This window comes from Schistocerca piceifrons, chromosome 5 (genome assembly GCF_021461385.2).
Source record: "Schistocerca piceifrons isolate TAMUIC-IGC-003096 chromosome 5, iqSchPice1.1, whole genome shotgun sequence".
Classification (NCBI taxonomy): domain Eukaryota; kingdom Metazoa; phylum Arthropoda; class Insecta; order Orthoptera; family Acrididae; genus Schistocerca; species Schistocerca piceifrons.
In genome coordinates, this window is record NC_060142.1 from 159688850 (window position 1) to 159710388 (window position 21539).

The following is a 21539-nucleotide window of genomic DNA, read 5'->3' on the forward strand; positions in this document are numbered from 1 at the left end:
AGTACCGACCGAAAGGTCCAAATGAGAGAAATTTGTCGTGGAGGCAGACAAAAATTTAGGGTCCCCAGTGTTCAGGCAAACAAGATACGCTTGGTGGAAGACGTCTATCAATAGTGAGCCACGCGGACAAGGATGTGGAGATCCCCAAAGCGCGTGGCGGGCATTGAAGTCCCCAACCAGCAAATAGGGGGGGAGGGGGGGGGGTGGAAGCTAACCGAGAAGATGAAGGAGATCAGCTCGTGCCATTAGTGTGGACGATGGAATGTATACAGTACAAAGAGAGAAGGTGTATCCAGAAAGGGAAAAACGGACAGCGACTGCTTGGAAGGAAGTGTTTGAGGGGATTGGGTAATAATGGAGAGTATCATGGAGAAGAATCATGAGTCCTCCATGGGCTGGAGTGCCTTCAACAGAGGGGAGATCAAATCGGACTGACTGAAAATGGGGGAAAACAAAGCGGTCATGGGGACGCAGCTTTGTTTCCTGAAGACAAAAGATGACCGGCGACTAGGATCGTAAGAGGATCGACAATTCATCCCGATTGGCTCGAATGCTGCGGATATTCCAATGGATAATGGACATAGGGTGGACAGAAAATGGAAGAATGTGACCAAGGTTGCTGTCAACTCAACGACTGCTCAGAGCTTGCGACCGACAGCGTGGAACGGAATTCAGCCGAAGGCAGAAGATCCTCATCCATAGGTTGTTCAGGAACAGCTCCTGCCACCAGTGATCGGCCGGTTGATCAGCCGCCAGCAGTGCGCCTCGGCGACACAGAAGACGGCCGAGGGCGATTTCCGCCAGGTGGTGCTGTAGATGGGACACGCCTTGGTGGAGAAGGAGAGGAACTGGGTTTTTTTGTAGCCTTCTTGGAAGTATGATGTTTAGATGAAGGAGGAACCGATGGTTGGGAAGTTGTGGTACGTAAAAACTCTTCACGAGTATGCTCTTTTTTCGAAGTCTTGGTGTCTGACTTTTGGGCTCGAGATTTAGCAGAACCCGATGAACGGTGAGCCCTAGAGTGAGCAGGCGAAAGTAGGGAGGTTGAACAGGCGATCTTTGCGCTGGCTGATCTGACGACCGTGGCACTAAAGGTGAGATCACAAGTCTGCGTGGCCGCCTCTTTTGTTGGCCGAGGAGGGGCAAGGACAGTGCTGTATTTACCTGTGTGAGGCACAGTCGGCTTTGGACTGGCAAATAATTTTCGAGCAGCAAAGGGCGACACCTTTCCTTCACTCTGATTTCCTGAATGAGCTTTTTGTCTTAAAAAATGGGGCAATCTCTAGAGGAAGCAGCGTGGTCATTCATACAGTTGATGCACCCTCATGGGCATCCTTGCCACATGTAACACATTTGGCCGCATTGGAACAGGACTGGCTGGTATGATTGAACCGCTGACACCGATAGCAACGCGTAGGGTTTGGGATGTGAGGGCGAACGGAAATTATCTCATAGCCCGATTTTATGTGCAATGGGAGTTGAACTCTGTCAAATGTCAAGAAGACAGTACGGGTTGGAACAATGTTCGTGTCAACCCTTTTCATGACTCGAACAGCCGTTACGCCCTGGTCAGACAGGTAGTGCTGAATTTCCTCATTGGACAATCTGTCGAAGGAGCTTGTATAAACGACCCCACATGAGGAATTTAAAGTGCGGTGCGCTTCCACCGGGACAGGGAAGGTGTGTAGCAGTGTAGTATGCAGTAATTTTTGTGCCTGGAGGGCACTGACCGTTTCTAACAACGAGGTGCCATTTCGTAATCTGGAACAAGACTTTACAGGACCTGCAATTGCGTTGACACCTTTCTGAATAATGAAAGGGTTGACCGTGGAGAAGTCGTGACCTTCGTCAAACCGAGAAACAACAAGGAACTGTGGGAACAATTAAAGAACTATCTGTGGCTGAGACTCATTGAACTTACGCTTGTGAGCAGACACAGTAGAAGTTGAGGAAACCATTGCAGAAGTATCCCCCATGATTACCGGCGTCTCCGATGGCGCGCTCCTCCCTTGTGGGGACCCTCTCTGAGGGCACTCCTGCCTTAGGTGATTGTTCACACCTCAGGTCACACCTCCTGAGAAACGGACGGAGGGACCAATCGGCACTTTCGAAAGGTATCAGCTCGGGTAATCACCCCTCCCTGGGTCCGGCCGTTACCAGGGGGTACGTACGTGTCCTACCTGTCTACCCGGGGCGGGGAATTACGCGTTACCCCGTCACCGTCTACGCATGAAAATGCGTGGGTCGGCCTTCAGACACGCACAGGGAGGAAAAAAGAGAAAGACAAAAACAAAGAAAGGGAAAGGAAAGAAGAGAGGTCTCAAACGCCGCAGCGGAGGAAAGGGTAAAGAGAAGAGGTAAGGAAAAGAGGACAAGGGAAGGATGAAGACTTGCAAGTGTAGAAAGTGAAGAATGTGTTACATTTTCGAGCGTCCGTCTCCGGATGTAGGCACAAAACATACCCCCAGAGGGGGACAAAGGGAAGAAAAGAGGTGGAGGTGAGGTGGGGGGGGGGGCGAAGATGGGGGATGGGGAAGGAGGCGGAAAAGGAAGGTATGTAGCCCAGAAAGGAAGGAGGGCCACATTAGCTCGGCGTCCCGTGCTCGCTATGCACGTATCCACAAGAGTTGTGGACCCCCTGGGGGGATTGGCTGAGTGTTCGTGGTGTTAGTTTAGGATGTGAAACAAGCGATTTATTCGCTCAGAAACGTGCCACGGCCGCGGGATACTTCGTGGGTACTTCTGTTTAATGTGTGCATAAGTATGGCAAAATATATTACCAAGATGTGGTAGTGTATAAAAAGTGTAACATGGCACAAATTTGAGACGCAGTATGGCCGCTGAGTACTCTCTGAGTACTCTGAGCTCTCCCGATAATGCCTGTATAGCTTTTCTTGTCCTGGATCTACAGTGAGCATCTCCTGAAAGATGGAGTGTGCCGTCTACGTGAGTGGCCTAAACACTCCGAGCACAACTAACTGCGATCTTGCCCCACTGTCGGACAAACCCAGTTAACTAACTCTTCGTGCTTTTTGTGCGACACGTATTACTCGAAAAGTTCTCTGAGAGTGAAATCTCTCACTTGAATATCTAGCTTAATATCTGCACTGCGTGAGACTCTTGCTGAAACACTGTGGTCTTCCTTGGTTGGTGTCTTAAGGGGCCTGCACACGTTCAGGACTTACTGACAATACTAGTTTGTGAAACCTTCAATATATTGAAGGGACCTCTCAATGTCGATAACATCGACAAAAACTGTCAGTTGACAACGCGATTTTACAGGGTAAAGATTTAGAACTCGCAAAAAAAAGTGTGCTGGAATTATATTAGTAATAGCTTGCAAGCAACAGAAAATAACACAAAAGAGGAAATTCTCCGAAGTTGGATGAAAAAAGATGGAGTGACTTTTGACATGTCAATTTGTTGACAAATCAATCATGGACCCGAAAGATTTCGTAAATTAATTTCCGATTAGGTCTGCATAGTACGACAAGTTGTTAGTCTTGATACGAGATAAAGCAGAGAAGCAAACTACGTTAATTAGAGAGGCAATCGCATTAGACAAGACTTTAGGAGTACCTTCAAGATGTCTGGCGATAGATTACTCTAAATCTCGAAGTTTAGTTGTGTAATATCAGGAAGCACTATTAATAAAATTCTGTGGAAACCTATGAGGCAATTATATCTGCCTGGCAAGGACCTGTTCAAGCAATTACCGTAAAACTTTTTTTTTTTACGCTTTGTGATAATTTGGGAAAACTGAGGTGCAGTTCGCAATCCTCTTACTAATCACAGCAGATATATGACGCATTATTCGAAATAGGACCGTTTTTCTAAATTGTTGTGTAACAATATTCTGGACTATGTTGTGGCGTAACAAGACAACCACGCCACTCGGAAGTAGCCGAAAGGCACGCGCTAAGCTCACGCAGAATAGAGATAGGTCTGCAACAGGATACGTAATGAATGCTATAAAGAAAAGTACGTAGCTTCTGGAATACTTAACTTTAATCCATCATTTGTATACATCGTTCTTGATGAGACATGCTTCATACGATAACTATCAATTGCTATGGCGCCTTGCTAGGTCGTAGCCATTGACTTAGCTGAAGGCTATTCTAACTATCTGCTCTGCAAAGGAGCGAGGCTTCGTCAGTGTGCATCGCTAGCTACGTCGTCCGTACAACTGGGGCGAGTGCTGGTACGTCTCTCTAGACCTGCCGTGTGGTGGCGCTCGGTCTGCTACCACTGAAAGTGGCGACACGCGGGTCCGACATGTACTAATGGACCGCGGCCGATTTAAAGCTACCACCTAGCAAGTGTGGTGTCTGGCAGTGACACCACAGACTATATTTTCAAATTAATGAGGTAAGCAGTGTTGTAGAGAATCCTCCGTCAACCATCCAAAGTGGCATATACAAATACACTCCTGGAAATGGAAAAAAGAACACATTGACACCGGTGTGTCAGACCCACCATACTTGCTCCGGACACTGCGAGAGGGCTGTACAAGCAATGATCACACGCACGGCACAGCGGACACACCAGGAACCGCGGTGTTGGCCGTCGAATGGCGCTAGCTGCGCAGCATTTATGCACCGCCGCCGTCAGTGTCAGCCAGTTTGCCGTGGCATACGGAGCTCCATCGCAGTCTTTAACACTGGTAGCATGCCGCGACAGCGTGGACGTGAACCGTATGTGCAGTTGACGGACTTTGAGCGAGGGCGTATAGTGGGCACGCTGGAGGCCGGGTGGACGTACCGCCGAATTGCTCAACACGTGGGGCGTGAGGTCTCCACAGTACATCGATGTTGTCGCCAGTGGTCGGCGGAAGGTGCACGTGCCCGTCGACGTGGGACCGGACCGCAGCGACGCACGGATGCACGCCAAGACCGTAGGATCCTACACAGTGCCGTAGGGGACCGCACCGCCACTTCCCAGCAAATTAGGGACACTGTTGCTCCTGGGGTATCGGCGAGGACCATTCGCAACCGTCTCCATGAAGCTGGGCTACGGTCCCGCACACCGTTAGGCCGTCTTCCGCTCACGCCCCAACATGGTGCAGCCCGCCTCCGGTGGTGTCGCGACAGGCGTGAATGGAGGGATGAATGGAGACGTGTCATCTTCAGCGATGAGAGTTGCTTCTGCCTTGGTGCCAATGATGGTCGTATGCGTGTTTGGCGCCGTGCAGGTGAGCGCCACAATCAGGACTGCATACGACCGAGGCACACAGGGCCAACACCCGGCATCATGGTGTGGGGAGCGATCTCCTACACTGGCCGTACACCACTGGTGATCGTCGAGGGGACACTGAATAGTGCACGGTACATCCAAACCGTCATTGAACCCATCGTTCTACCATTCCTAGACCGGCAAGGGAACTTGCTGTTCCAACAGGACAATGCACGTCCGCATGTGTCCCGTGCCACCCAACGTGCTCTAGAAGGTGTAAGTCAACTACCCTGGCCAGCAAGATCTCCGGATCTGTCCCCCATTGAGCATGTTTTGGACTGGATGAAGCGTCGTCTCACGCGGTCTGCACGTCCAGCACGAACGCTGGTCCAACTGAGGCGCCAGGTGGAAATGGCATGGCAAGCCGTTCCACAGGACTACATCCAGCATCTCTACGATCGTCTCCATGGGAGAATAGCAGCCTGCATTGCTGCGAAAGGTGGATATACACTGTACTAGTGCCGACATTGTGCATGCTCTGTTGCCTGTGTCTATGTGCTTGTGGTTCTGTCAGTGTGATCATGTGATGTATCTGACTCCAGGAATGTGTCAATAAAGTTTCCCCTTCCTGGGACAATGAATTCACGGTGTTCTTATTTCAATTTCCAGGAGTGTATCATCCTTGCCTACGCCTCATAATTCTTTTGTGTTAAAAACTCCTTAAAAATTCAGTCTGAGGTATGATATGGTCAACAGCAAATTGAAAAAATAAACAGTGTACACTAATACCTCGTGGTTAGTTCTGAATCACTGAATATCTGAATGGAGAATATTGTCACACCTTCGAAATTTGATCTCACATGTTCTTTATGTATTGACAATACTGAGAATATTTTGAGGTCCATAAATACTGCTCATCAATATTTCTAGTACTGGCAATACGTCAATACGAGCCCTCAGACAGTCTACATATTGACAGTTTCACTATATTATTGAACGTGTGAGGGCCTCTATAGTCCTCATTGGGTCCCTCTCCATCTCTTGGTGTTTCAGTTTCTGCAATACCCAATTACTGTTTGTGCATGTAACTATACAAAGGCTTCGACGACGTAGTACTTGCAACATTTTCTGTTACAGACACGGCGTTGCTCTATGTGGACGAGGACAGGATGTTCTATTACGACCTCGATACAGTGGAGCACACAACGCTGGTGCCAAAGGAGGCAAGTGTTGTCTCAGTTATTTCCTACAAATAAATTGTTAAGGTTAAGTAAAGCGACTGCAGTCCTAAGGAACTAACTTAATTCAAGATTCCTTCTTGCATTACAAACTGAACGAATCGCCAGGAATTCGTCTTCGTCCATGTGACAAAAGTCTGTAAATTTCAGAAGAGGAAATACTGCTTAGTGATTCGACATGAAGATTGTACTGATATGTGCGAGGTCAACCGGATACGAACAGTGCTGTAATTCATGGTAAAAATCTGTTGGGAATAATCCGTCTCCGTAATTCAGTGGTTAGTGTGTGTGGCTGCTACGCGAAGCATTCGCGTTGAATTCCTGGTACTGTGAGAAATATTTCCTAGATGTGCCTGTGTGTGTATGGGTGAGGGGGGGGGGGGGAGACTGGACCAGGGTGTGCTCAGCCTTATCAGGCCAACAGAAGAACTATGTGAACGAAAAGTAGTGGCTCTATCGTCAAGAAAACTGACAATGGCCGGGAAAGCGGTGTACTGACCCCATGCACCTAATACGGCATCCCATGACGCCATTACAAGAGGACGACAAGGCGGTCGGTCGACCCCCATTGGCTCACCAGGGCCACAACCCAAAGCTTTGCTGTGCCTGCCGTCGGGGAATAGTATTTCCTGCAGTTCATTGTTTATATAATTTGTGTATGAACTTTACAGCGAAACTACTGCCGTCGTCACAAGTTACCTTTCTCTGATACGCCTCACTGCTAAGAGCCTATGATTTCTTCGGTTTATAGTCTCTGAGGTTTGATCAGCAAATATTTACAGTTTCAGTTTACAACACTTGAGCCACAGACTTACAGTTACTCATCCATACCGGTTCGCTTCAGTTCTATATATTTGCTTTTATACTTATTCTGACGATTGTGTATTGCACCTCCACAGAGTAATGGCTCCAAGTAAACAAAATGACTAAAAATTGTCTGTAGAAGGATTAAGTGGCACAGGAAGGAAAAGTAAAAAATTGTCGAATCAAAACATCTTCAGGTGTATCAATTTCCAGTTGTTATTTTATTTGAGCAACCAGTTTCAGTGCTACATTACACCTTCTTTAGGCCTCCTGACTGTCGTGTAGGAAGAATCCCACCTCTGACCCAGCCTAAACAGTTTCCAGCATTCAGTGAGTGACTGGTATCCGTCGATTTTTGGAACAGTGATCTCTTTGATCAATACTTGCGGGTGACGATCGAAGAGATCGTTGTGTCAAAAATCTACGGATACATCACTGAATGCTGGCTCCTGTTTTGACTGGACCAGAGGTGGGAATCTTCCTACAAGTTGGTCAGGGGGCCTGAAGATGGCGTAATGTAGCACTGAAACTGGTTGTTCAAATAAAACAACAACTGGATATTGAGACGGCTGAAGATGTTTTGATTCGAGATTTTATACTGAACAGCCGAGGCTCCGCAACCATTTGTGGAAAGATGGACGTACACAAGAAAGAAAAGTATTTGTAAGCTACGCCGCGCGGGGTAGCCGTGCGGTTTATGGCGCCTTGCCACGGTTCCCGCGGCTCCCTCCGTCGGAGGTTCGAGTCCTCTCTCGGGCATGGGTGTGTGTGTTGTCGTTAGCGTAAGTTAAAGTTAGATTAAGTAGTGTGTAAGCCTAGGGACCGATGACCTCAGCAGTTTGGTCCCATAGGAACTGACCACAAATTTCCAAAAAATGTTTGGAAGCTGCAGTCCCCAAAGCCATAACTACACATGTCATACAATATTAGAGTCACTTTTAAAAATAATGTTTTTTTTCTTTTCAGGTGTACTCTTATTTTAGCCCAGTAAAAAGAGCGCTGTCAAACGACTGGAGTTTCGTCCTTCTCGGTTATGACGCAGAGAAGGTAGGTCTCCCGTGCTATAAGTCAGTCTACTTTATTATTTTATATAGTCTTTTGGGTTGTAACTATCTTTCTCATATCATCCATAAAGTACTGTTGTATATTATCTTCGTTAGTCTTGCAAATTTAGTATCACTCAAACCAGGATAGAAGATGAATCGTAAGGCTACCTGGAAAAAAAGAACTGAGCTGGAACACGGAACTTATATGTTCTTACCGCCTCGTAAAGTGTAGACCAGATGTGGCTTAAATTCAAAGAAATAGTATAGGCAGCAATTGTGAGATTTATACCAAATAAATTAACAAACGACGGAGCTAATCCTCCTTGGTACACAAAACGGGTTAGAACACTGTTGCAGAAACAACGAAACAAACATGCCAAATTCAAACAGACGCAAAATCCCCAATATTGGCGATATTTTACAGAAGTTCGAAATTTAGCGCGGCCTTTAATGCGAGATGCCCTTAACAGTTTCCACAACGAAACTTTGTCTCGAAACTTGGCAGAAAATCCAAAGAGAGTCTGGTCGTATGTGAAGTATGTTAGCGGCAAGAAACAATCAATGTCTTCTCTGCGCGATAGCAATGGAGATACTATCGAAGACAGGGCTGCCAAAGCAGAGTTACTAAATACAGCCTTCCGAAATGCATTCACAAAAGAAGATGAAGTAAATATGCCAGAATTCGAATCGAGAACAGCTCCCAACATGAGTAACGTTCAAGTAAATATACTCGGTGTAGTGAAGCAACTTAAATCACAATAAAAACAAGTATTCTGGTCCAGACTGTATACCAATTAGGTTCCTTTCGGAGTATGCTGATGCATTAGCTCCATACTTAACAATCATATACAACCGCTCGCTCGACGAAAGATCCGTACTCAAAGACTCGAAAGTTGAACAGATCACACCAATATTCTAGAAAGATAGTAGGAGTAATCCACTAAATTACAGGCCCATATCGTTAACGTCGATGTGCAGCAGGGTTTTAGAACATATATTGTATTCGAACAATATGAATTACCTCGAAGAAAACCGTCTATTGACACACAGTCAACATGGGTTTAGAAAACATCGTTCCTGTGAAACACAACTTTATTCACATGACGTGTTGAGTGCTATTGACAAGGTATTTCAGATCGATTCCGTATTTCTGGGTCTCCGGAAGGCTTTTGACACTGTACCACACAAGCGGCTCGTAGTGAAATTGCGTGCTTATGGAATATCGTCTCAGTTATGTGACCGGATTTGTGATTTCCTGTCAGAGAGGTCACTGTTCGTAGTAATTGACGGAAAGTCATCGAGTACAACAGAAATGAATTCTGGCGTTCCCCAAGGTAGTGTTATAGGCCCTCTGCTGCTCCTTATCTATGTAAAAGATTTTGGAGACAATCTGAGCAGCCGTCTTCGGTTGTTTGCAGATGACTCTGTCGTTTATCGACTAATAAAGTCATCAGAAGATCAAAACAAACTGCAAAACGAATCAGAAAAGATATCTGAATGGTGCGAAAAGTGGCAGTTGACCCTAAATAATGAAAAGTGTGAGGTCATCCACATGAGTGCTAAAACGAAGTCGTTAAACTTCGGTTACATGATAAATCAGTCTAATCTAAAAGCCATAATTTCAACTAAATACTTAGCTATTATAATTACGAACGACTTAAATTTGAAGGAACACACAGAAAATGTTGTGGGGAAGGCTAACCAAAGACTGCGTTTTATTGGCAGGACACTTAGAAAATGTAACAGACCTACTAAGGAGACTGCCTACACTACGCTTGTCCGTCCTCTTTTAGAATACTGTTGCGCGGTGTGGGATCCTTACCACATAGGACTGACGGAATACATCGGAAAAGTTCAAAGAAACGTAGCACGATTTGTATTATCGCGAATTATGGGAGAGAGTGTCACAGAAATGACACCGGATTTGGGCTGGAAATCATTAAAAGATAGGCGATGTTCGTTGCGACGGAATCTTCTCACGAAATTCCAATCACCAACTTTCTTCTCCGAATGCGAAAATATTTTGTTGACACCGACTCACATAGGGAGGAACGATCACCACGATAAAATAAGGGAAATCAGAGCTCCTACGGAAAGATATAGGTGTTCATTCTTTCCTCGCGCTATACGAGATTGGAATAATAGAGAATTGTGAAGGTGGTTCGATGAATCGTCTGCCAGGCACCTGAATGTGATTTGCAGAGTATCCATGTAGATGTAGATGTAGACGAAGATGTGTTCTTTCTTGAATACCCACCTCCCTTGTGATACGTCAATGACAGGCTTCATTAATAATACTGTCAATCAGGTCTAGATTCTCTGCGTACATCGTATATCTATACAAGTAAGAAGTTAAAGTTCTCGCCGCGTTTCTCTGTCTGTATCTGACGATAAACTCAGGAAATACAGTAGGGATTTTGATGGGGTTTTCACTAATAGAGAAACTGATTCACGAGGAAGGTATGTAGCTATCACTATCACCACATATAATAAACAAGTCGTCTGGCCACATCTACTAAGTGCTACTCGCGTGAATCCGGGAGAGGTCGATAGTGTGTTATACAGGGCGTTTGTTTCAACTTTAGACAAGTAAATGTCTCCAAAACGACGAATGGTCCAAAAAAAAAAGTTCTAGGTGAAAAGCTAACATCAGTCAAGGGGATGTTTGTCTCTCATACAGCTGACCACCTCCTTACCACCTCTCCTGCTTAGGCGGGGTCAGCCTTGTATTTTCAAATGGGAAACCCACACTTTTATTGTATACTCGGATTCTGTACCAAAAAATACGTACGGTTTACTCGAAGCATTGTTTCCCATTCGTGGCAGATGAAGCTGTAAACGACAAATACAATGTGCGCCTTCTTTTGCAATTAAGAACTTGCGCTTTATTTCTACATTTCATTTACGATTTAAATCTAAACCTTTGTAATGAAATGAAATAATTTCTGACTCAGCTGCAACTAGGTACTTCAATAATCTAAATAATTTATTTCATTTCACCGTGTATGTGTACGGCTGCAGGGTCATAAATGATGTCTGTTCTTTCGGACATGTGCGAAAGAATAGACACCACACATATAGAAATGTAAATCTTCGTGTTCTAACGGTGGCTAGACACTGAAATTTATGGCAAATAAGCTACTTGTATAGTAACGTAGTTGTCTGTTCCGTATGGGGTTGGTTGTGGTGAGTGTACAAACCATCGGAATGCTTGATTTTGCGAGCCGCCTTCAAACCTCACCATCAGGCTGACTGGTTTCGGTTTGTGTTTCCATCCAACCACTGTAACTCTCCCGCTGATCGCAACGCGGCTACTGGCGGGATGGGCATATGATTAGTGAAACTGAACAGTTTAAATTTCTAGGTGTTCAGACAGATAGTAAACTGTCGTGGAAAGCCTAAATTCAGGATCTTGTTCAGAGACTTAATGTTGCCATTTTTACTATTCGGACTGTATCTGAAGTAAGTTGCTAGTTCGACACGAAAAGGAGTCTACTAATTTTCATTCGCTTATGGTGTATGGTATTATACTTGGGGTAACTCTTCTCATTCTCAAGGGATATTTTTGGCTCAGAAACGGGCACTTCGGCCTATAAGTGGGGTAAGTTAGCGAACCTCTTGTCGACCCCCGTTCAAAAAATAGCCTGGGTATTCTGACATTGGCTTCTCAATATATATATTCTTTACTGTCGTTTCTTGTTATCAGTATCAGCTTATCCCAAGAATTACCAGCTTTCACTCAGTTAATACTAGCCAGAAATCCAGTCTGCATCTGGATCGCACTTCCACGACTCTTGTGCAGAAAGGTGTGCAGTATACCGCTGCATCCATTGTCAATAAGCTACCAAAGGAATTCAAAAATCTTAGCAGTAACCTAAGTGATTTCAAATCGAAGCTCAAGAGTTTCCTCATGGGTCCAGTGTGTGGGGTGTAGAAAAGTTCCTGCCTTCCACTATTATTTTAGTACTACACACTAACGTCATGGTGTCAGATTCCTCTTAAGCGATGTTGTAGTGTGCAGATAATAATTTCTTTTTAACACACTTAAGCACCAGGTTAGTGCACATCTGATCGATGCTAAGTATTAATTTCCAAGCCATATTAGATTGGCAATTGTTTGAATGTGTATTCATTTAAATAATATGCTATGGTAATTGTTGAACATTTAAAGTAATACGATCTCACAAAGCTGGTATCTCGGTAAATCACCAAAATACATTCCATTTGCCGCCAGTTGCAAGAAAAAGAAAAAAACGAAGTTGCATAAAATGTAGAGACATATGGTGGAACAAAAGTGGGGAGTCTGTGTGGTGATTAGTCACGAATCTTCCTCTACAGTGAACTATAGTGAACAGAACACAATTGACGAGTCAGTCTGACGGCTAATGAGACCTCAGAAATGGTTGAGGAAATGCTTATTTTTTGGTAAAATTTAATCATTATACACTACTGGCCATTAAAATTGCTACACCAAGAAGAAATGCAGATGATAAATGGGTATTCATTGGACAAATATATTATACTAGAACTGACATTTGATTACGTTTTCACGCAATATGGGTGCAAGATCCTGAGAAATCAGTACCCAGAACAACCACCTCTGGGCGTAATAACGGCTTTGATACGCCTGGGGATTGACTCAAACAGAGCTTGGATGGCGTGTACAGGTACAGCTGCCCATGCAGCTTCAACACGATACCACAGTTCATCAAGAGTAGCGACTGGCGTACTGTGACGAGCCAGTTGCTCGGCCACCATTGACCAGACGTTTTCAATTGGTGATAGATCTGCAGAATGAGCTGACCAGGGCAGCAGTCGAACATTTTATGTATCCAGAAAGGCCTGTACAGGACCTGCAATATGCAGTCATGCATTATCCTGCTGAAATGTAGGGTTTTGCAAGGATCGAATGAAGGGTAGAGCCACGGGTCGTACCACATCTGAAATATAATGTCCACTGTTCAAAGTGCTGTCAATGCGAACAAGAGGTAACCGAGACGTGTAACCAATGGCACCCCATACCATCACGCCAGGTTATACGCCAGTATGGCGATGACGAATACACGCCTTCAATGTGCGTTCACTGCAATGTGGCGAAACACGAAAGCGACCATCATGATGCTGTGAACAGAACCTGGATTCATCCAAATAAATGACGTTTTGCCATTCGTGCACCCAGGTTCGTCGTTGAGTACACCATCGCAGGCGCTCCTGTTTGTGATGCAGCATCAACGGTAACCGCAGCCATGGTCTCCAAGCTGATAGTCCATGCTGCTGCAATCGTTGTCGAACTGTTCATGCGGATGGTTGTTGTCTTGCAAACGTCCCCATCTGTTGACTCAGGGATCAAGACGTGGCTGCATGATCCGCTACAGCCACGCGGATAAGATGCCTGTCATCTCAACTGCTAGTGATACGAGTGCATTGGGATCCAGATCGGCGTTCCGTATTACCCTCCTGAACCCACCGATTTCATATTCTGCTAACAGTTATTGGATCTCAACCAACGCGAGCCGCAATGTCGCGATACGATAAACCCCAATCGCGATAAGCTACAATCCGACCTTTATCAAAGTCAGAAACGTGATGGTATGGATTTTCCCTCCTTACACGAGGCATCATAACAACATTTCACCAGGCAACGCCGGTCAACTGCTGTTTGTGTCTGAGAAATCGGTTGGAAACTTTCCTCATGTCAGTACGTTGTAGGTGTCGCCACCGGCGCCAACCTTGTGTGAATGCTCTGAAATGCTAATCATTTCCATATCACAGCATCTTCTTCCTGTCGGTTAAATTTTGCTTCTGTAGCACGTCATCTTTGTGGTGTAGCAATTTTAAAGGCCAGTAGTGTAATTGGTTACCAGCATAGATAATAGTGACAACACTGACAGATCATTAATAATGGTGATGAAAGTTATACATCATTAATTAAACTAATTGGACAATACATTATGACATGTCATTAATAAAAGTAGTTGGGCCAAGTGACTGTCTTGCAGAGAATAATGGACCCCTTGTCTCTGTGAGGACATTGACCCATGATCTTGAAGATAAGGACAACTGGCTCAGAGCAGAGCACAGTGACTTTTAATCTTAGAGATAAGAAGGTGACCTCGACCTAGATCATTTTGATTGTCCCAGGACCGGCTTTGACCCGCTACTCATGGTCTCTTATGTCGATATCTGTCGTTCAAGTTCATGTGAAAGTCTGGAGGAGAAACTGCAGTTCTACAGGGGTTGGACAAAAATATGGAAACACCACGAGAAAAGAAGGTGTGATCATAAACGCAGGTGCTAGCCAAGGCTACTGTACTTGGCCGCGAGCGGCGGTGTCCGCAATATGTTGCAAGTGTCAATTACAGTCAGAGCAGTGTTCTTTGTAGTTGTGAATGCATTATGTCAGAGCTAAGTGAATTCGAATGTGGACAGATTGTTGCTGCTTGTATGTTGGATGCTACCATAACCAAGATAGTTGAGGTCGTTGGTGTTTCAACAAGCATTGTATCGAAGATTTATACCGCATGCAGGGAAAGTGGGAAAACATCATCTGCTAGGTCACAATGTGGACGAAACTGTGTGTTGAGTGATCGTGACAGACTGTCTTTGAAGACGACTGTGACAAAAAACAAGAGATGACAGCTGTAAAAGTCACTGCAGAACCGAATGTTACACTCATGAAACCTGTCAGCACCAAAACAACACGAAGGGAACTCTAGAAGCAAGGAATTGTAGGTCTAGCTGGAATCCAAAAGCACACATGTGCGATGCAAATGCCCAAAACAGGAGAACATCCCAAGAGCGAAACATGGAGATGGTTTGGTGATAAAATTTGGGCAGCCATTTCATGGTATTACATGGCCCCATGATTGCATTACATCCAAGGATTATGTGACCCGTCTGGCTTATCAGGATCATCCCATGGTACGATGCTTGTTCCATAGTTGTGATTATGTGCTCCAAGGCTACAAGGCCCCGTTCACACAACCTGCATCGTCCAGGACTTGTCGTGTGAGCACGAGGAGGAATTGTCGCACCTACCCTGGCCACTACAGTCACAGATCTCAATATTATTGAACCTTTATGGTCTCCTTTGAAGAGAAGAGTGCGTGAACGCTATCCGTCGTCATCATCGGTACCTAAACTTGCTACTATTTTCGGCAAGAGTGGTCTAAGATCAGGTATTTATCTTTTACGAGACGATTGGAAACTGGTTTGAATGCCAGCGGGTTTTCCTACACGGTATTGGGCATGGCAGTGTATTGTGTTTTTGGTGTTTTCCCATGTTTGTTCAACCCCCGTAACGTGCTTAGTGAAACAGTTGGGAAAAAGACGTTTAGTATTTAGGTTTTGTTTTCTGTCATCCTCCGTTTTGGTACCATTATGGACACCGAGCGTCTGGACAGATGGCTTAGATTCGTTTACTAGTTTAACATCAGATAGATACTTTCTATGATTTTGTGTCAAGTGGATAGGGAGAATTTTACTTACGAAGTAAGGGGTGGCTCTCCTTACGCTAGTTTTGGATTCGTTCAGTTTTTGTTTGTGAGGTTTTGGCCGTGTTTAAATTTGCAGCGAAGCTGTCTTTGCTTCACAGTGAGATGACAATAGTCACTGGATACCTCCTAATATCGTGTCGGGCCTTCTCTTCGCCCGCGTTTTTCAGCAACTGGACGTGACATGGACTCCACAAGTCAACGGAAGCGCCTGCAGAAATATTGACCGAAGCTGCCACTACAGCCGTGCATAACTGCGAAGGTGTTGCCGGTACAGGAGTCTTTACAAGAACTGACTTCTCGATTATGTCCCAAATCGGGCGATCTGCGTGGTGAAATCATTCGCTTGAATTGTCCAGAATATTCTTCAAACCAATCGCGAACAACTGTGACCCTATGACATGGCGCATTGTCATCTCTAAAAAAATGGTTCAAATGGCTCTGAGCACTATGCAACTTAACTTCTGAGGTCATCAGTCGCCTAGTACTTAGAACTAATTAAACCTAACTAACCTAAGGACATCACACATATCCATGCCCGAGGCAGGATTCGAACCTGCGACCGTAGCGGTCGCTCGGCTCCAAACTGTAGCGCCTAGAACCGCACGGCCACTCCGGCCGGCCATCTCTAAAAATTCCACGGTTGTTTGGGAACATGAAGTCCATGAAGGGCTGCAGATCCTCTCCAAGTAACCGAACAAAACCATTCCAGCCAACAATCGGTTCAGCTGGACCAGAGGTCACAGTCCATTCCACGTAAATGCTGCCCGCACTTTTATGGTGTCACCACCAACTTGCACAGTGCCTTGTTGACAAGGTGAGCCATGGCTTCGTGGGGTTTCCACAACACTCGAATCCTATAATCAGTTCTTACCAACTGAAACCGGGACTTACCTGACCAGCGCACGGTTCTCCAGTCGTCTAGGGTCCAAACGATATGGTTACAGGGCCAGGACAGGTGCTGCAGGCGATGCCGTGCTCGTAACAATAGCATTCGTTTCGATCCTCTGCTGCCATAGTCCATTAACGCCAGTTTCACCGCACTGACCTACCGTATAGGATCGTCGTACATCCTGTTATGTATGAGGCGGAACTATGGGCCTCATGGAAAAAGGGTGACCCGGCTGAGTCACGCAATTTCACTCTTAATCTGATCACAAGGTGTGGCCATTAATTGCACACGTTGATCAGGTAGGCTGACGTGAGGATCAATGAACTATACTTGACGGGATGTATCTAGAACATCTTAGGTGATTCGAAAGTTAGTAGACAGGAATACAATTAAATACTTAGTTTTAATTCAGCATCAGCGGTGAACGCCGATCTTGATGGTTCAAATGGCTTTGAGCACTATGGGACTTAACATCTGAGGTCATCAGTCCCCTAGAACTTAGAACTACTTAAACCTAACTAACCTAGGGACATCACACACATCCATACCTGAGGCAGGATTCGAACCTGCGACTGTAGCAGTCGCGCAGTTCCGCACTGAAGCGCCTAGAACCGCTCGGCCGAACGTCGATATTGACTTTGTACAATAATATTTACAAGTGCAGTTACAGACTGAACTGCGAATACTTCTTCACAATTCTGATTGCCTCACACATATAGATCAATTGTCAACGCATAAACTGTATGTGGCGCCTGGCTAGGTCGTAGCTACTGAATCAGCTGAAAGCTATGCTAACTAGCGTCTCTGCAACTGAGATCTCAAAAGCTATAACAAGTGAACCATTCCTATCAAAGTCGGCCGTAGAACTGGCCAGCGCGCTAGCTTGTCTCGTAAGACCAGCCGAGTGGCGGCGCTCGGTCTGCTAGCGTCGAGAGTGGCGACTCGCGGGTCCGATGTGTACTGACGGACCGCGGACGATCTGAAGCCTACAACCTAGCAAGTGTGGTGCCTTGCGGTGACACCACACATCCCACATTGATTTCTGCGGCTATTTCACGCAGTGCTGCTTGTCTTTCAGCGCTGACAAATCCACGCAAATGCTGCTGCTCTCGGTCGTTAAGTGAAGGCTGTCGGCCATTGCGTTGTCTGTAATGAGAGGTAATGCCTGAAATTCGGTATTCTTGGTACTCTGTTGACAACTGTGGATCTCGGAAAGTGGAATTCCTAGACGATTTACGAAATGGAATGTCTCCAACTACCACTACGCCTTCAAAGTCTGTTAATTCCGTCGTGCGACCGTTACCGCATCGGAAAGCTTTTCACATGAATCATCTGAGTACAACTGACAACTTCGCCAATCCACTGCCCTTTTATATCTTGTGTACACGATATTTCCACCATCCGTATATATGCTTATCGCTATCCCATGACTTTTGTCGTCTCAGTGTAGCAGCAGCTTTCGAACACGGATTTCGAATCACAGAGGGTTTCTCTTATCCCCCACAACCTTGCTCAGCACATTCGTGTCCAAAGCGTATTCTACAGTATTCTTTCTCCATTGGTGCTCAACACTGTCATTGCTGGAGATGAAGTTTTCATGTTGTCCATTTAGGTAATATGGACTCTTGTTTCTCGTCGCTCTTGCTAATCAGAAATATGTTCCTACGTTTCTTTATTGTTCTACTTACAGCCGTATTTAGTGACGCTGTAACGGCTTTATGGTCTCAGATACTCTGTTCTACGTTGACTGAGTCAAAATTTCTGTCCTGTTGGTGACTAGGAGATCTAATATGTTATTTTCAAGAGTCGAATCTCTGATTCAATAAGGTCTTTAGAACTATTTCACATGGTCCCCTGGCCGTTCACATGAGTCTCCACATCTATGGCTAGTAATTGGAAATATTCACGAAATATTATAATATGGCAAGAACATTTACACGAAATAATCTCCAAGCTTCCCTTCGAACGTTCCGTCACTGCTGCTCATGAGGCAAGGGACCTATAAAAGTATCCGATGGTCATGTTTGATCCACCTATAACACTCAACTTCACCCAAATTGTAACGCATGCAGAAGCTGCACTAACCTCACTAGATATTATCCGTATTTTTTTATTTTTTATTTTTTTTTACGGCTAAAGACACGCCTCCACTACCTATCTTTTCGATACATATTCCAATCGGAGATTGGAATTTCATCGCTATTAACACCTGGTGTCTGCCCAGCTTCCTGTCCGTTATTCTTTGTGGGCATTGTTACTATTTATAGGTGAGTCTAGTTCCGGGACCCTTCTATACACGCTCCTGCACTTAACTAAAACTATAACAACATTTTTATTCTCCAATCTGTCATGACGAATACTACTTTGTTTAATTAACTGGTGTCATATTCCTCTCTGTCTGAAATCAGAACGTACCTTATCTGGTCTGTAGAGGGATTTCTCTATGTTGAAAAATCGCATATGTGTACGACATACATACACCGCTGCTGTATTAGAGTTTTCTGTTCTGTTGCGCATCTTCAGGTCTTTCCTTTTACTGTTGTAATTACGTATGCAGTTTTCCACACTTTTATACAATTCACTCTCACCAGTATTCAAATTGTCATTCATTTTCAGGATCCCGTGCCTTAGTTGACAAAACGGAACCTTTATAGGATCACTTTGTTGTCCGTCAGCCTGTCTGTCTGTCTGTCCGACTGTTATGACCCCTTTTTCTCAAAATGATTCAAATGGCTCTGAGCACTATGGGACTCAACTGCTGAGGTCATTAGTCCCCTAGAACTTAGAACTAGTTAAACCTAACTAACCTAAGGACATCACAAACATCTATGCCCGAGGCAGGATTCGAACCTGCGACCGTAGCGGTCTTGCGGTTCCAGACTGCAGCGCCTTTAACCGCACGGCCACTTCGGCCGGCCCCCCTTTTTCTCAGGAATGGGTAAAGACACCAGCTTGAAATTTATAATACATGCTAGGGTCTATAGTCCCTTAGCGATGCAAGAAGCTTTAGCTTTTAAGTCGATGCAATCAGAATATACGACCAGTTTTTGATACTAGTAAAGTCACTCATCAAAATCTATAGCGTACTTCTTGTTGATCTAAACTCACGCAATTTGCGAAGAAGCAAGGTTTTGCCGTGTAAGCAGAGGAAAAACTTCGAACATTGTTAATCTGTCATTATATCACACGAGAAAATATTTTTTGCCATTACAAACTTACAATACATTCGTAATAAGTCAAAACTGTCATGAACTCCAGCAGAGATTTTGATCTGATTTTCAGTAATTGGAAGAGAGATTTACGAGAAATGTTTGTGTATATAATTCGCAAATATTTCGTGCTAATTGGCTGAGCTATGATGCAATGACTTTCCCTGCCACTGTGCTAGTGATGCCTTTGGCACCTAGTGGTAATAGGTGTATTAGGCTGTCCGACTACCTTGTCATGCCGACGCTAACAACACAGGTCTTTTACGAACTGATCATTCTACATTCAAACATTCCTTGTCAGTCTATGCCTGTGACATTTAAAGCATCTGTAATGTTTCAAAGCAAAGTAATACTGGCAATTGGTGCAGGATTGCACTTCCACTGTTTGGAATGCGGTTCCGATATTCCATAAAGTACCCGTTGAACCATTCCACAGAACAATTTTACATGAGCGTAAGAACAGTAGCCCTGTGGCCACGTTTTCTAGAGACTTCTGTCACATGTTTCCAGTAATGGCAGCAGGGATCAGAGCAACAACGTCAACACATCTGCAGTTGCCTGTCATCATAGTATGTTAATATAACACCAGAATTAATAAAATAAATGAAGAAATACAATAGCGAATGCAGAATTACACAAAAAAATTAAAAATTAAAATTAAAATATTTTCGAAAGTCTTAGAATTATTGGAAACGATATTTTGCCAGCATCGATATCGTTAACAGGCAAAAATCGTTGAGATTATCGATTCCTGGTATGGATACACAGTCTATATACATAATTAAGCTTTTATGGAACCCTCGGACCGCAAGACCTGCTCGCACTTGTCCGGTTTCTTTTTATCCTAAAACGAGATTTAGGAGAACACTTATGTCGCCATCGCCTTGGAGAAACGCTACGTTTTTATCACCACTCAGTTGTTCATCAGTTTGTATCATAAGTTCGATGAAGTATGTTACTATTATTGTTTCTCTTTAAGACATGATAACGCCCAACAATAAAAATCTGCAGTTTCACTTTTTGGCACCCTGAAAGTCACTAGTCGATTTTTTTTTAGATCGAACCTGTCAGACGTAATATTATGTGCGCGAATGAACAGACGAAGCAATTCAACTAGTAGGAGAAAGAGCATTTTGTTCTTAAGTGCTAAAAACATATGAGCAGCTATGAAGATTGCTAAATTTTTAAGAACAGAACTTTTCTAACAATTTTTTTTGCAACTGGTTCGTTTTCACTACACATTTTACAATAATGCTCATATCTAACTAATTTCCTTTGGCTGATTGCGATGTTCATTTTGTTTTCTTACATTTTTAGGTTGTCGGAAACGCGGCTGTTGCACGTTATGTGGTCTACAGTGTTAAAGACAAGTAAGTGATTACTGCCGAAGACTTTCAGAACTTTTGTGTCTTCACAAAATTTGTTATTGTCTTGCAGCTAGCAGAGAACTCAAATGATTTTCATTTTTACTACATTTTTCGTTACCTCTTTGCAAACTACATTGAGATGTGTTGAGAGCTTGTTATACATGTACAATATCTATCTTTGTCATTGGTCTGTTTTTTTTTTGTTCCCATTTAATACTACCTAAGAAAATTTTTCTGTCTTTATTTTCAGTTTTAAAAACAAATGGCTCTGAGCACTATGGGACTCAACTGCTGAGGTCATTAGTCCCCTAGAACTTA

General features: G+C 44.4%; 1 protein-coding gene across 1 annotated transcript in view; it reads left to right on the top strand.

Moving 5' to 3' along the window:
- Positions 1-21539, top strand: part of LOC124798412 (venom dipeptidyl peptidase 4-like) — a 254271-nt gene that overhangs the window by 69614 nt on the left and 163118 nt on the right. Inside the window, exons 3-5 of the mRNA XM_047261808.1 lie at positions 6310-6395; positions 8181-8261; positions 21172-21224. Coding sequence (XP_047117764.1) covers positions 6310-6395; positions 8181-8261; positions 21172-21224 — 220 coding nt within the window. The remainder of the gene's footprint in view (positions 1-6309; positions 6396-8180; positions 8262-21171; positions 21225-21539) is intronic.